General features: G+C 35.3%; 1 protein-coding gene and 2 gene segments (V, D, J or C); 2 read left to right on the top strand and 1 right to left on the bottom strand.

Moving 5' to 3' along the window:
* LOC306864845 (Ig kappa chain V-III region MOPC 63-like) overlaps positions 1-17374 on the top strand; it is a 684433-nt gene that overhangs the window by 203426 nt on the left and 463633 nt on the right.
* The window catches only part of LOC306864846 (Ig kappa chain V region K29-213-like), a 764502-nt gene that overhangs the window by 201463 nt on the left and 545665 nt on the right, over positions 1-17374 (bottom strand).
* Positions 483-15469, top strand: eps8l1b (EPS8 signaling adaptor L1b). Of its 4 annotated transcripts, XM_079409085.1 has the most exons (21): positions 483-528; positions 1470-1518; positions 2052-2191; positions 5208-5366; positions 6428-6577; positions 6706-6767; positions 6887-7008; positions 7763-7869; positions 7943-8001; positions 8231-8360; positions 8753-8841; positions 9878-9952; positions 10143-10291; positions 10365-10503; positions 11154-11212; positions 11584-11680; positions 11868-11993; positions 12073-12193; positions 13458-13620; positions 13879-14011; positions 15157-15469. In XM_079409085.1, exons 8-21 carry the CDS (start codon positions 7779-7781, stop codon positions 15241-15243), a joined length of 1518 nt encoding a protein of 505 aa, XP_079265211.1. In that variant the 5' UTR covers positions 483-528; positions 1470-1518; positions 2052-2191; positions 5208-5366; positions 6428-6577; positions 6706-6767; positions 6887-7008; positions 7763-7778; the 3' UTR covers positions 15244-15469. The 4 variants fall into 4 exon arrangements, with proteins under 4 accessions (XP_079265211.1, XP_079265212.1, XP_079265210.1 ...); XM_079409086.1 differs by lacking the exon at positions 6887-7008; XM_079409084.1 differs by lacking the exon at positions 2052-2191.

The following is a 17374-nucleotide window of genomic DNA, read 5'->3' on the forward strand; positions in this document are numbered from 1 at the left end:
CAACGCATTCAAATCAGTTTACCATCAGTTACTAGCTGCCTCTATATCATCAGCTGAATTGTTTATTTATATGTTTAGCATGATTCTGCATGTGCTGTACAGTGCAGCTCTACATTTCCTTCAGAAAGTTGATGAATGATGCAACTTCAGACAATGGGGTTGGGAACAAATTGTGTGCAGTTAAAGTGTATAGCTATGTAAAATTGAATTTTTGGCCTGTTTCAAATTAATGAAACTACAGTTACATTTGCTAAGATATCAACTTTGAGTTGTTTGCATATGACCTCAAAGGCTTTGAGGTCATGCAAACAACTTAAAGTTAAATGAGCCAATAATTATGAACATAAATTTAGAATTAGTGATAGGCCAGTCAGATCACTTACCTGAGACATTTCTGCATCTCAGATTTCTCCTGTTATCTGTGAGAGGAATGTCTGGGCGGTAAAACACTATCAAAATACGTCTAGTTTTGACAATAGGCTACTAGTCAGAAGACAAACGTCTAGGAATCAGCAGTGTAATGCCGAGGTGAGTATAAGAGACTCTCATGCGATTTGATCTATTTTCCTACTACAGTTGTTTGACGGATATTACAGATGAATTGTCCATTAACTGATTAGAGGCGTTTTGCTTGACCATTTCTTCAACAGAAACTATTTTCACTGATGAACTATTTCATTGATGTCACTCTCTTCTGCCTATTGTCTTGATGGTGATTTCATGAGAAATTAAAATTCTGTCATCATTTACTCATACATGCCTTTCCAAACCTGTATGATCACTTTTTTCTTAGGAACATAAAAGGAAATGCTGTGAAAAATGTTCAAGCTGTATATATATATATATATATATATATATATATATATATATTCACATATAAGAACCATACATTTACAAATGAGAATCTTGAGCTTTTGGTGGAGGGTGATATTTTAGCTCACGAGATATTAAATTTGGGTCACTGAAATATTACGCATTGTCTTGTATGGTCTTTTTATGCTGTGTTTTGTCCTTTTTTGAGTTTTACAGCCTCTGCTTACTGTAAAATAGCAGCTTGAACTCTTCATCTTAATTTCCTTATATATGCTTTTGTGTTTCATTATTATAACATGAGGGTGAGTGTTTATTTTTGGCTTAACTATTCCTTAAATGAGAAACTGTCTCAATGCTCCAATATTTAGATGCTTATTTAGCTCATTTTGTTGTATTTCATTAACATTAATAAAGCATCTGAGATAAGCTCTCTGTGCGTCAGTGTAAAAGTGAATGTAGGTACTTACTAAAAGTGTCTGTAAATTCGCAGGAATCCCAGCCTACAGGCAGTCAGACAGGTCGAACTAGAGGAGAGAGACAGGGAAGGTGTAAAAATGACACGGTTTAAAACTATTTATGCAACAAAACGTCAGTCACTTTTGACCACCCACGTCACGTATGCACATGTTTGATCTGTGATCTGTTGTGATCTGCAGGTGACTGTCGACGATCTTGATGGGGGTCATATCTCAATACCTGCTTACTGTGAGTATCATAAAGTGTTTGCTGTGCATGCTTAAGTGGTTGCTAGGATAGCATGGATTCCTGTCTGTCATTAAGATAAATAAATAAATAAATAACAATTAAAAAGAGAGCCCCTCCCCCTCAAATCTTGGTGCTATATTGTTTAGAGATGGCTTGAGTTCGTCCTTCAATGCAAGCAATAATAACCCAAAAATGAAAATTTGCCAAGATAGTTGAGTTTGAAAAGCTGTGTATTTGTAAGAAACAAATCCATCAAGTATTTATTAAATTTCAAAGCATTGCAACTGAGTCCTCTATCCAGTGAAAAAGCAGTCTTGTGTTATTTAGGAGAGAAATATGTACAGATCAAGCACCGTTTACAAGCAAAAACAGTTCTAAACAAATATTGTTGGTGGATTTTGATGTGAGAGGACAACAGGAGATGGACTTTTTCTCAGAAGGAAGCATTATTATGGATTATGGAATTCAGTCAAAAGTAACAGTTTTAAGTTAAAAGTGCCTTAATGATGGATTTGTTTCTTACAAACCTGCAGCTTTTGCCTTCACAAGACATTAACTGATGGACTGGAGTGGTGTGGATTACTTGTGGATGATTGTGATGTTTTTATCAGCTGTTTGGACTCATTCTGACGGCACCCATTCACTGCAGAGGATCCATTGTTGAGCAAGTGATGTAATGCTACATTTCTCTGCTCTGATGAAGAAACAAACTTGTATACATCTTGGATGGCCTGAGAATGAGTACATTTTCAGCAAATATTCATTTTTGTGTGAGCTATTTCTTTAAGGGTTTGTTCAAATCACTAATGTAAAGTATGAGCAACAGTAATAGTAATTTAGCAAAGAGAACTTAAACAGGCCCACTTACATCATTTAGCAGTTGCTCATATCCAGATTGAAGTAAAAATTTCAAACATGCTAAGGGCATAGAATTTAGTAGGGACCCTGTCAATATATCCAGCTACTACTAAACTGTCCCTCTTTTGATTAAACAATTAAATATATGTAACCACTGCTGTTGTAATTTTGGCTGCATCTGAAATATGTGACCCTGGCGCACAAAACCAGTTTTAAGTCAAATATTTGTAGCAACAGCCAAAAATGCATATTGGTCAAAATGATCCATTTTTCTTTTATGCCAAAAATCATTAGGATATCAAGTAAAGATCATGTTCCATGAAGATATTTTGTAAATTTCCTACTGTAAATATATTAAAACTTAATTTTTTAATAGTAATATGCATTGCTAAGAACTTCATTTGGACAACTTTAAAGGTGATTTTCTCAGTATTTAGATTTTTTTGCATCCTCAGATTCCAGATTTTCAAATAGTTGTAACTCGGCCAAATATTGTGCTATCCTAACAAACCATACATCAATGGAAAACTTATTTATTCAGCTTTTAGATGATGTATAAATCTCAATTTGGAAAAATTTACACTTATGACTGGTTTTGTGGTCCAGGGTCACATATATCATACTACTGATATTACCTGAGAAGTAAATACACTAGAAAAGTACGTCCTTGAAATAGAGCTTTTTGAAACTCAATGAGTCACGGTTTCAAAACACTCCAATTGGATCGCGTATCGCAAATAATTTGTTTCACATTGAGACTTCAGAATGCATAACACGAATCATTATATTCAGATCGAATCTTCGGACCAGGTTCGCAAATCTTTTTATTCAGATCTTGACTTTGGAGTGCGTATCACAAATCTTTATATTTTATACAAATACAATGGTTAAACTATTGTTAGTGTAGCATAACTATGGTTCATTTGTGGTTACAATGGTATTTTTTAGTAAAACCATGGTCAATTTTCGGAAGAGATGTGTTGCCAGGTGAACAAACAAAAAAAGTAATACATTTACAACTTAAGAGGACACATAGGATTAATACAGAAATACAGTTTTGATTGCTATAGGATTATCTGACTGCACTGCCAAGTTCAACTTCAACCACATCATCAAGTTTGCTGATGACACAACAGTGGTAGGTCTCATCAGCAACAACGATGAAACGCACTACAGAGAGGAAGTGGCACAGCTGGCTGAATGGTGTGGCACAAACAATCTGTCCCTCAATGTGGAGAAGACAAAGGAGGTTGTGATGGACTTCAGGAGAAACTCCGTTGACCACCCCCCACTGACCATCGACAGCTCGACTGTGGGGAGAGTCAGCAGCACTAAATTCCTGGGGGTGCACATCACAGAGGATCTCACCTGGACCACCAACACCATGTCACTCTCCAAAAAGGCACAACAGCGCCTACACTTTCTCCGCCGGCTGAAAAGAGCAAGTCTCCCTCCACCCATCCTCACCACATTCTACAGAAGCACCATTGAGAGTGTGCTGACCAGCTGCATCACTGTCTGGTACGGGAACTGCAGTGCTGCTGACCGCAAGACCCTCCAGCGGACCATGAACACAGCTGCAAAATCATCGGTGCCCCTCTCCCCTCCATCCTGGACATCTTCCTTACACGATGCTCCAGCAAAACCAACAGCATCGTGAAGGACTCCACCCATCCCTCCCACAGTCTCTTCCAGCTCCTACCATCAGGAAGACGTACCGGAGCATCAGAGCCCGCTCCGCCAGACTGCTCAACAGCTTTTTCCCCCAGGCTGTGAGAGCCCTGAACTCAAACAACCTCTGAAACCCCATGCAAACCCCTACCTCCTGAAACATGGACCAAATTAAGGAAGTTATATTTTGCTATGTTCTCTTTTGAGTAGTCAAACAATCAAAACCTCTTTAAAACTGCTGCTGTAATGTTGGTTTTACATAATCAAAATTGTGTTATTATTGTCTGATTAATATGCTAACATAAAAAAGCTCGCTTTATGAATTATGAGTATGTTAGCCACTTATAAATAAAGTCTTTAGATGACATGAAACCGTGGTCAAAAGTCTGTCATAAATATGAGTGTTGGGGTAGTTGGATGGGGAGGGGGTGTTGTCTGCTGTTATATCTACACCAATGTCAAAATCAAACCTATGCCCTAGAAACATGCACTTCAGAGAGTTGTTATGCTGGCTAAAATCTAATATATAAGCCAATACAAATATGTGCTACCTAACAGGGATAAACAAGCCAGTGCAAGAAGTGAGTTATCAGTCTACGCCTGTAGTTTGGGAGATTGTTCTTACATGTACTGGAAGTGGAGTCTATTATATGGGCGTAAGAACAGTTCAGTATCTAATATTTCTGTAGGAGAAACAAGGTGTGATGTTTCTCCTCCAGAAATATTAGATGTGTAGCTGGTATGTAGAGTCAGCATGAAATCAGAATGGACTCTTTTTGTGCACAATTCACAAGCACTCAAGTCCAGTACACAACTTTTCCTCATTAAATATCCAGTTTCGGTTAGAAATATGTTACATTCCAGTAGTAAAATGAGTGCTGTTTCCTTCTAACTTTAAAGCACTGGAGTTTTTTTGCATTAAAATGGGCTAATTTCATGTAAATAACTAAATTTGGGGGAGTTCTGGGTAGTTATTAATCAGTTAATTATCTACATCAAATAACTAGGATAAATAAATAAAAAATAAAAAAAGACAGTTGAAGAGGTAATTATGCATGCTCCTGATAACTTTGTGTGCGTTGCCATGTTTTATGTTTATCTTATGTTTACAGCCTGATATCTGTTATGCTCATTTTTTTTTTTCTCTGTTTTTTATCCAGCGGCTGGTGAGTTTTTCTTTGGGAGATGAGGGAGTGGATACTGTTGAAGAGGCTCTTTTACAGATTCCGCATCTCATTGATTCTTATCGGCTGTCCAGTGCCGAGCTGATTTTAGAGGTCTGGACAAACAAAATCAGCCTGAGAGACAGAAACAGCCAGGTAAGAATACAACGGAGAATAGAGTGACTACATGTAAAAAAAAGACAGAAACTAGCATGGTTCAAAAATCTTTACGGCTTTAGCAATGTATGCATTTATCATATGCAACAAATAATATGTATTAAAAGGAATAATTCACCCAAAGATTTTATATACTGAAAATGTACTCACACTCAGGCCATCCAAGGTGTAGATGAGTTTGTTTCGTCATCTCACCAATGCAGTGAATGGGTGCCGTCAGAATGAGAGTCCAAACAGCTAAAAAAAAAACATCATAATCATCCACACCACTCCAGTCCATCAATTAATGTCTTGTAAAGCAAAAATCTACAGGTTTGTAGGAAAAAAAAACATCATTAAGATGTTTTTAACTTCAAATCAAGTCTTCTCATCTGAATCACGAGAGAAATCTGCTCAGAACAAACACCATTTGCAAGCGAAATCAATCCAAAACAGTTCAAAACTAATATGTTGGTGGAGTTTTTTCGTTGTTATATATGGACTATGATATTTTAGCCAGAAGCAACGGTTTAAAGTGAAAAACATCTTAATGATGCATTTGTTTCTTACAAACACACACTTTTTTGCTTCACAAGACTTTAATTGATGGACTGGAGCGGTGTGGATAACTTGTGGATTTTTTATCAGCTGTTTGGACTCTCATTCTGACGGTACCCATTCACTGCAGAGCGTTTTCAGCAAATTTAAATTTTTGGGTGAACTATCCCTTCAACTTGAATGCAATACAATGCGATATGAGCCACTTTGGATAGAAGTATCTGTCAAGTGCATAAATGTAAAATGTTATGCACAAACCAAAACACTAGCTGATTAAAAGACTTCAAGAGAGAAAAGACCCCGCAGCATTTGAGACACACTTGATCTAATGCAACAAAATTCACCCAATTTTCAAAAGTCACTCAAATACATTTTGGATCACCATATGTTTGCAAAGCACTGTACACTGTACAGAATATTTATTTTATGAATATTTTCTGAATCGTTTTAAATTGCGACTAATGATCGATGTGTTGATTGTTCCACAATTGACCATTAATGAGGAATTGGAGGAGTTTGCCGTGTCCTCTCTTCTCCGCTGCGACTGCATAAACTCCCCAACTCTCAGCGATCCAGCCCTTCTCCTGCTGGTTAGTCAGAGCTGCACCCAGAAGAGGCCGAGCGTGTGTTTATTCAGCTGCGCATCTGTCAAAGTGAGACGAGTTTCATTGCAGCAATCACTGTTAATTCCTGATTCAGATTCAGGTGATGCTGTTGTTATTGCCCAAGCAGAGCTCTACCTCTTTGATGACATCATTCTCTACCTGTTCACATATTTCAGGCAGAGCACATAAGAGACGACATCAAGAAAGTTGTGTTGCATTACACAATAAGAGCAAACAGGTACTGATCTTAACAGTCGGGTAATGTTGTGATTTCCACTGTGTGCCCACAACCTAGAGAAATAGAACTTGTAAGCGAGAACACAAACCGGTTTAACCAGTTTCTCATAACTTGCGAAGGTGTGACTGAGAGTACAGGGAGAGAGAGGGAGAAACTGACAGATTTGCAGAGGGAAAGATTCATTCGACCTCGGCTGTTCTTTAGGACTAAACACTTACAAGACAAGCAGGACACAAGTAAGGTAGTGTGATATCTTTATCTGCTGGATGTGCTTATCAGCTACAAATGACTGAAACTGTGTGTGTGTGTGTGTTTTTAGAGCAGGAGACACGCTGAACTAACCTCAAGGCATCTCAATGTCAAACTGAATGCCAAACGTGTTTTCTAGGATGGTTAGGTTTTCTTATGAATGAGCATGTGTGGTTAACTAAGATTTTGTGAACGGAATTATTGCTAAAAATGAGCAAAATCTGACCAAAGTTCACTTTAGAGATGTCCTTAGAGATAAAAAAATATGTTTTTTCGTTCTAAAAATGCAGTTTGCTTTTAGGGTTTGGGTTACTGTGTAAATACTATAATTATTTTCTAATTTAAAAAATGGTGTGTCATTTAAAGAACAGCCCTTCGCTCGACTTTGTAGTTTTTAAATAAATTTGACTTTTGAATACATAAATACATTTGTAAATGAACTTGATTCAAAAAGTGTGTTTTATTCTTGTCCAAGTCTTTATTTGGAAGATAATATCTTGCTCTTTTTTCCATGTGTGTGTTCATATGGGCGTCTTTTTTTTTAGTTATGCAATTTAAAGTTGTTTGATGTGTTTGGTAGTGACTCATTAGCATTGTGTTCCGGAAATTAAATCATGTTTTTTTTTAAAACATCGTGACGTACAACAAAACCGATTGAAATACTGCAGACCTGCTCAATGTCCAGCAGAACACACACTTTCATTCTGAATAAAGGGAGTGTTGTCATGTAAATGTGTGTGTTTCAGGTTCTCTGAGTCCAGTATGGATATTTCGGGTATCCCGAGTCCGCCATACACCCAAGCTCCAAATGCCCCCTCACCCATCCCTCCTCCACCCTATCCCGGCATCAGAGGTGTGTGTGAATCAATACCTATCAATACTGACTATAAACAGACACAGATTAACACACTCCTCCTCAATTCTAGCTGACGGACTGGTAAACGGTCAACATGATAAGTCATTCCTTAGGGCTCAGCTGGAAGTGGTGAGTACATGTAATCAAATACAGAATTTAAATACAGAAAATAATTGTAGAATTATATAAATGAGACTGTTGACTTCCAGCGCTCTAGCTGACCTTCAGTTTGACCATTAGCATGACCTATAACATCACATTGATATGCCTGTTTACATTAATAACAGAGTTTGAAAAGAACCAAATAAAAGACCTCTGCATGTATAGTTATTACTAAATGGTTTCTCTCTATTTCTAGGATTTGCTTAATCATTGTTTTGATGATATCGAAGCGTTCATCGGAAAGCTGCAGCAGTCAGCAGAGGCTCAGATTATCCTCGACCAAAGAAGCAAAAAGAAGAAGAAAAGTCAGAAGAAAAGTGCAGATGGTATGAGTCTACCTGAAACAAACCTGAATGCTTAATAAAACATAAAGCGAAGCTCTGAAACACAGCTGAACTGAACGCTCTGTAAAGAGCATATTGTAGTGAGCTCTTATCAGCAGATGTGGCCTGTTATCTGCAGTTCCTAGTACCATCAGGACATCAGCTGATGGGAAGGTGTTGTGTTACGAGGCCGTCAGCAGTATCCACCCTGTGTGTACTGAATTCTAACATACTCTCAATTAAAATAATATCACACCTGCATCATCTTAAACACACACTAAAACAAGCCAAGAACACAATGCACCTGGAAATCTTCACTTACGGGTTTCATTATATCTTGTTAACTGCACACACGATCGGTGTTTTAGAGTTTGTTGTGTGTTTGTGTTTTATAGAGGATCTTCTCACAGGTAAAGCCAAACCACCTTCTGAGAAAGAGTTTCTCGACGCTTTTCAGAAATTAAAATACAGCTTCAGTCTGTTGGTGAGTCGTGAATCCTAATGTCAATATGTACATTTATAAAAAATATTTTAATGATGGGTAACGCTATACAATAAGCTTCCATTTGTTCAAATTAGTTAACTATATTAGCTAACATGAAAAGCATTTATTAATCTCAATTCATAATAATTGCAACATTTACTAATACATTATTAAAATCCAAAGTCGGACCTAACATGAACTAACAATGAACAGTTGTATGTTTATTAATTAACATTAACAAAGATTAATAAACACTTCAACAAATGTATTGCTCATTGTTAGTTAATAGTAGTTAATGTATTCATTAATGTTAAATAATTAGCATGACCTAATGATGTTTTAATGGATAACTTATTAATTTGTTATTTAATAATTGTTTAATATTTTAATTATGCACAATAATAATAGCAACAACAACAACAATAATAATAATAATAAAATTATGTATAGTTTAATTAAATTTAAGAAGATTATATTTAGTATTTAATTATTTGCCAGAAAATGTTACTGTCAGAAAATTCTACTTATCTGTAAACGTTTTTTAATTTTATATATTAATTATTATAAATATTATTTATTTATTATTATTTGGTTTTTTACATCAAGCATGCTTTATATAAAATTGCTGACATCCCCAAAATATACAATAATATAAAAAAATGTATGTATGTATGTTTATAATTGTAAACACTATAATACTCATACTATTAAATACTATGTATAGTATTTAAAAAATAATAAAAATAAATTATTTATGCAAATTATATATATATATATATATATATATATAATTTCTTATATCTTATAAGTGACTTGAGAAGCTATGATGCAATAAAACTTACAAATTATATTATTTTTATAATATTGATCTCATTGTAATAACTAATATTATATTATATAGCTATTCATTGTTAGTAAAATTGTTATTATCAATTATTGCTATTAATAATGCTATAATACTATTAATTAACTATTAAGCAGTGTGGCATCATATATTTTCTCTCAGGTTCCCATAAGTGTAATGTTTGTTTTACAGGCACGGGTACAATTTGCCATCTCCAATCCGACCTCAGAGGAGCTCGTGCATCACGTCTTCAAACCGCTTGAAATGGTAAATGCATGTGCATTATACGTATGCTCATATTTCTCCTGTGCAAACAGCAGAGCTTTTAAGGCCTTTGTTGCACTGCATTGTTTCAAGTGTTTCATCAAATGTTTGCATGCTATTGTGCAGAGAAAGGTTGCATACGTCTATTGAGCGGTAAAGCAAATAATTCAGCTTTATCTGCGTGTGTTTGTAGGTCGTGAAGGCTACAGGAGGTCCTGGTTTCGCTGCGTCTGTCTCCAGCCCGGCTATGACACAAGGAGCCGTAACTCTGCTTCAGAACAACCTGACGACACAGGAAAATGCATTGTGGATCTCTTTAGGGCCCAACTGGACACAACATAGGTACAAACTGTAATTTTTGGACATGTGTTCCTTTCATATGTGCACATGCTGATGGCTTGTTACCTTCATGTAGATCTGCTCTGCGGAGCCCCGTAGCGCCGTACACACTCGTGTTTCAGGACGGCTGGAAGCCGCTGGGGTCCGATGCTGCCGGATGGGTCGATCCTGTGGAGTTAGAACATAGACAAGACGCTGAGCTCTCAAAAGTAGAGGTAAAATGATCTAATAATGTACAGTAGTGTTCGAACGTTTGGGTAAGAAGGAAACAAGTCTCTTGTACTCACCAAAGCTGCATCTATTTAATCAAAAATACAGGAGAAATTGTGAAATATTATTACAATTTAAAATAACTGTTTTATATTGTAATATATTTTAAAATGGCATATAGTTCTGTGATCAAAGCTGTATTTCCAGCATCATTACTCCAGTCTTCAGTGTCACATGATCTTCAGAAATCATTCTAATATACTGATTTGCTGCTCAAGAAACATTTCTGATTATTATCAATGTTGAACACAGTTCATATTTTTGTGAAAACAGTGATACATTTTGTTCCAGGATTTTTTGATGAATAGAAAGCTTAAAAAACAGCATTTATTTGAAATAGAAATCATTTTTAAATGTCTTTACTGATCAATTCAATGCATCTTTGCTGAATAAAAGTATCAATTTCTTAAAAAAAAAATTCTAAGCTATTTCTATATTTCGGCTAACCATAGTTAGATGTAAAATATATTGTTAAAACAGAATTAAACCCATCATGAAGACAAACACACCTTTTTTTGATTTCCCTGTCTGTCATTGTGTGTTTAGTGTTTAGTGATGTTCTTGCTAACATGTTTTTTGTCTCTGTCACACTCAGCTGACTCCGTCTCATGCGTCTGACCGTCACACTGCTCCTGTTCAGACTACAGACGAACCGTAAGTGTGACTCACATCTGAGAAATCAGTCAAATCCTTTTGGATGTGTCAGTTTCAGCCATAGTTTTTCAGTATTTATGACTATAGGGTTTGCTCACACAAATAACAAAAGACTAACTAACACAAGTTCATTCATCGTGTCGACTCTCACTAACCACCAGCAGCAGCTTCACTTCTCTCGTCTGTGTAAATGCTGTGATAACGCTGCTGTTAAAGGCTTCACTGTGATTCTCTCATTGTCTTTTCTTAAATGACCCAGAGTTTCTGTTCTTTTTATCTCAGTAATCTCAGTGGTCATTTTAAAGAAGTATTTTGTAATAATGGTATTCAAATGTACAATCTGAGAAAACACCTCTGTCTCTTGTCCTCAGTGATGGTGTAGTTCAAGAGCGCTTATATCGCTGCAGTTATGATTTTGTTGCACGGAACAACAGTGAGCTGTCTGTACTTCAAGGAGATACGCTAGAGGTGACACACACACACACTCATCTACAGTAGTTATCAAAACAAAGACATTTTTAGAATTAATATTACAATAAATTAATATTTTAGGATATTAATAAAATATATATTAATTATATCACTATATATCTGCCCTAAATATAATAGTTAATGCAAATAACCTTTCTTTTCCTGTTATGTGTCTGTGGTCCAGGTGATCGAGTCATCTAAGCGCTGGTGGAAGTGTCGTAATAAGTTTAATGAAGTGGGATTCTTGCCATTTAACATCCTGGAGCCGGTGACGCACAGCGACAACCCTGTGCTTCATAAAACTCCAAAGGTACAAACTTACATCAGCATACTGGCTTCAGAAGCCCTTTATTCTTCTGCTTCTTCTGACACTACGCTCTCTGTTTCAGCCTCCTGCTGCTCCACCGATGTTCAACAGCCTGCCCAGCCCGTCCGCCGTGACCTCTGACCCCAGCGCTGCTCGGCCGCGCAGCATGATCCTCGGATCTCTGTCTGATGACAATGAGAAAGGTACAAACACATCAGTGACTGACAGATCAACCGCAGCATCTCTGATCAGATCTCATGTATATCACAACAGTTTCTCCTAGACAGCAACGGAGCACAGAAAACCAGTGTTGTTATTGTTAATTCTTAAAGCTATTACAAATACATTTTAGTAATTGAAATAAAATAAAATGTAAATATTACATGAAAAACTTAAAGCTAAATGAGAAATAAAAATTTGCTTTGGTAACTGTTTCTGTATTTTCTTAAATGGGTGAGTATAGAGTATTTACAGTGTTAACTTTTAGTTTTAGCTACTTTTTCTTATTTGTAAGTCGCTTTGGATAAAAGCGTCTGCTAAATGACTAAAAGTAAAGTATGTAAAGTAACTAACTGAAGTAGCTGAAGTAGACATAATTAAAACTGAAATTAAAATAAATTTAAGCTAAATAGAGAAAAACTAATAATAATAAAAAGCACATAACAAAATGAAACTTAAACTAAAATTACAAATTTAACTATTTTAGTAACAGTGATAAACTATTATATATTTTTTTAATATTTTGAATTTTTTGGTAATTTTGTTGTTTTTTGTTTTGCCATTTCTATTTTTAAACATGTCTGTATTATCTTTGTTTTAGTTTATTTAGTTTTAGCTATTTTAGTACTTCCACTTCAACTAAATTAAAATGAAAAACATTGCTGAAAATGAAATGAAGTTCAAAATATATTATTTCAGTTAATGATTTGTTTTTTCATAATTTATATATTTGTGGGGTTTTAATTTTAGTTAAAAAATTATAATAAAAGCTGAAAATATAAAAATCTACATCTAAAAGAAAGAAATAATAATAATAATGAATTTTAAAAATTCCCAAATTTCTCAAATGTAAAAATCCCTGAAATTTTTATTTTTTGAATTTTCATTCATTTTTATTTTCATTTTTTTGTAATTGTATGTGCTTTGTCATTTTTAAAAAAGTATTATGTCTGTATAGTATTTATTAATTTTTATTTACTAGTTTTAGTTTTTTTAGTTTAGATTGTTTCGTTTTTTTTAAAGCTTTAATATTTCTGTAGTTCATAGTTTTTATATTTTATTTTATTTCAGTTAATGCTTATTTTCTTTCAGGTAATTATTTTATGGGTTTAGGTTTAGTTTTAGATAACAATAATAACCCTTGCTGGAAATCTGCTGAAAGCTAAATCAAAATATTCCTAAAGACTATCATATGTTGCTCGAGGGCAGGTTTTTGATCCTGATCTTGATTTGCTGGTTGTGTGTCAGTGATGCAGGTGAATGACGAGCTGCTGCACCGTTTGACCAGCGGGAAGAATCTGTCTCCTCGTCTGGTGATCCGTCGTTCAGCAGACACATCCGTCCCACTGGACTACAGCTCGCCGCCTGCAGAGGTGGAGAACTGGCTGCGCAAGAAAGGCTTCAGAGAGCCGTGAGTCTCACACAGGACACACTTTAATACTCCACCTGTAACACCATCACTGACGATGGGAAAAACACATCCCACGTTCATTTAGCATGATTTTATATGTACTGTTCTACCAGAAACTATGATTACCTGCATTTTTTCTCATAGTGCAATATATACTAGCTTCAGTCCACATTTATGTTTCCACTGTTTGAGGTGCATATATTATATAATGATGTAATAGCTGTGGTCAGTGAACAGCTGTTGCTGATGTGTGTGCAGGACTGTACAGTGTCTGCGGGTTCTGAATGGAGCTCAGCTGTTCTCTCTGAATAAAGAAGAGCTGCGTGCTGTTATTCCTGAAGAGGGTGCTAGAGTCTACAGTCAGCTGACCGTCCAGAGAGCCCAGATAGAGGTACATCACACACAAAATCATCTCCAAACATATCATACACTTCTCTGCTGCTTTACTTGAAGCTGCAGACAGTGATTATGGAATCATTCTAACTCAACATTTGAATTGATTTAAAAAATTGAATTTATTTTTTAATGTACATTAAAAATATGCATTTAGAAATCTAAAAACTCCTGAATAAGTTTTCCAGTATTCTAAAATGTTACAAAAAAAATGCAAACATAAATCCCCTGCATAATTTTGGTTTATTAAAAAAAAAAAGCTAGAAACCTTTCATTCAACCTTAAAACATAGCAATTAGTGATCATTTATATGTTAAAATCCATGCAGTCTAGTGTTATTTTACTGTCAATGTCACATTATAGTTTCTTTTTTATATTTTGAATTTGATTTTATTTTAAAATTTTCTGTTTTCATTTAAATTTTAGTTAAAATTTGAGTAATTTTGTTGTTATTAGTTATTAGTTGTTACTTTTATTAGTCATTTTATTAGTTTATCAGTTATTTATATAGTACATATTAATTTTAAATGATTAGTTGTAGTTTATTAGTTTTGTTATTTTAGTTCAACTTGAAAGAAATGAAAATGACAATTTTCATGAAATAATTTTGTTAATATTGCATTGTATATATTATATTTCTTTTCTTTTTTGAATATTTTGTTTAAAGTTTTTTTGCTGTTTTATTTCAGTTCATATTTATTTTAAGTATCATATTTTTATGGTTTGGTTTTTGGGTTTTAGTTTTTGTTAACAATACTAATCCTGATGCAATTCTATTTGGTGACTAAACTATCATATTTCATATTTTAAAACACTGACAAATGATCAGAGAGTTCCCTATTATAGTATTTAAAAATAGCTGACATTTTACAGTATATACTGCACAGTTTGAAACACTGGATCACCCTGCAAAGCAATGCATTAACAACCTGCTTTAAAAAAATTAACACTGAAGAGTATAGAGGTGTTAGTCTAGTGGTAGTTTTCAGGCATCTTGCATGAAAACCCAGATTAATATCCTGAGTTAATATGCAACAATCAACCTAATGAACCCTTTTTAAAAATTAAACCAAGCAATTTGATCTTGACAGCCAGCAATCAGCATGCATTTAGCATTTAACCACATGTCTGTCTGTCTCTCAGGACGCTCACAGAGCCACAGAGCTGGAGACGGTGATGGAGAAGCAGAAGATGAAGGTGGATTTGAAAATGGAGAGTGGAACTTTATGAAGATCTACTGAATGTGCACACAGATACTCTTCTCTTAACACCCTCTGACTGTATCATACACATGCAGAAGGTCATTTACGCTATTGCTTTAAGGATTGTTTTGTTTTCCTGTTTAGTTTTACAGCATGAAATGAGAATGTAAATCTGCACGATGTACAAATTTCTAAATTCTCTATGTAATATGAGTTAATATATTCTCAATAAATACATTTAATGCACAAACGTGAAACTAGCAAATCATCTTTCTCCTCAAGAGGGCGCCAGACACCAACTAACCACTCTAAAAGCTCACTGAAGTACAGCAGACTAATAACTCTTCAAGATTTGATCCAGCAGTCTTTGGGTTACCAGCCAGGTCTTGAACTAGTGCTAAAATACACCCAAAGAAACATAAAGCTTCAGGACTCAGGAATCTTAGCATGCACTTTGACAAGGACAGCAATAATAATAGTGATACTTGACTAAGTAATGATATTAATATAAATCACAAACCCAAGCCTAAGTTTGTATGGGTCCAACTAAATAATAAAACGTTTTGATGTAAGTTTTGGGACTTCAATTCAAAATCTTAGCCAAAGCAACTGCTATTGCTCCATTGCTTGGTCAGCTAAACTACAAATTCGCAGTTCCAACAAAACCCAAAATCAAAGGACTTTAAGATAGAAAATACTGACTGGGAAAAACTATGACTCACTAATATAACAAAAGTCTTTAAATACATTCAGATAAACTAATATCTGCTGCTGTCTACGGCGGGTAAATAAAACTAAGACCATTAAAAACATTTTTGTCACATGATATAAATATTAACAGAGATAAAATATGAAAACTGCTCTTAATTCTCATTGATATTTAGCGTAACTTGATGTACAGAACACAAAAAACACTGGTCTGTGGAGGGTAACTTACTCTTTTATAAAAATACATGGTAAATATACAGTCTTCCCGCACTGAACACACACATCAAGATTTGATATGCTGTGTGTGTGTTTGTTTGTGTGTGTGTGTGTGTGTGTGTGTGTGTGTGTGCATGTTTATGTGGTTTATGAGGACACAAATGTGTATAATGACATGGATATGACAGAGGTATTACAATATGAAGGTGGTTTATGAGGACACTGCCTATGTCCCCGTAATTCAAAAGGCTTAAAAAACATACTAAATGGTGTTTTTTTGAAAATCTAAAAATGCACAAAGTCTCCTGTGAGGGCTAAGTTTAGGTGTAGGGTTGGTGTAGGGCAATAGCACACACAGTTTGTTCAGTATAAAAACCATTACGCCTATGGAGAGTCCCCATAAACCACAAAAACCAACATGAGTGTATGTGTGTGTGTGTGTGTGTGTGTGTTAATTTGACTGCGAGCAGCAGCAGCTCAGGTGTCAGGTGTGTGAGGTGAGGAATGTGTGTTTATATGTTTGATTAAACCAGCTGCGTGTGTTTGTGTGCGGGACTCACCAGCTAATTAAAACCATTTTATGATTTCACACACACACTAAACCTGTACAAACATGAGTCTGACTGGTGCTTTAGGCCCAAAAATCTCCATTGTATGTACCTGAAAGAGAGCGATATTCAGTCATCTCAATGGCAGTAGTGATGAAGAGCTTTTTTTTAAAGGGATAGTTCACCCAAAAATGAAAATTTGATGTTTATCTGCTTACCCCAAGGGCATCCAAGATGTAGGTGACTTTGTTTCTTCAGTAGAACACAAAAAAGATTTTTAACTCAAACCGTTTCAGTCTGTCAGTCATATGAGCGTTGAGAGAAAAAAAAACATACACAGACAAAACCAAATTAAACCCTGTGGCTTGTGCCGATACATTGAGGTCTAAAGACACAAAACGATCGGTCTGTGCAAGAAACTGAACAGTATTTATATCGTTTTTTTTACCTATGATCCACCGCACTGTCTAAATGTCCTGAGAGCTTTCACAACAGAATTATCTCAATTATCACATCGCAGACTTATAAGTGCATTACCGCCACCTATCTCTCAAATGGACCATTGAAACTCCTAATTGAGATTGTAGATAGAGTGTCAACGGTCCATTTGAGAGATAGGTGGCGGTAATGCACTTATAAATCTGCAAGCCACCATAAAGCAAGAAGAAGAAGAATAAGACAGGTCAT

The sequence above is a fragment of the Barbus barbus genome (genome assembly GCF_936440315.1).
Source record: "Barbus barbus genome assembly, chromosome: 46".
Classification (NCBI taxonomy): Eukaryota; Metazoa; Chordata; class Actinopteri; order Cypriniformes; family Cyprinidae; genus Barbus; species Barbus barbus.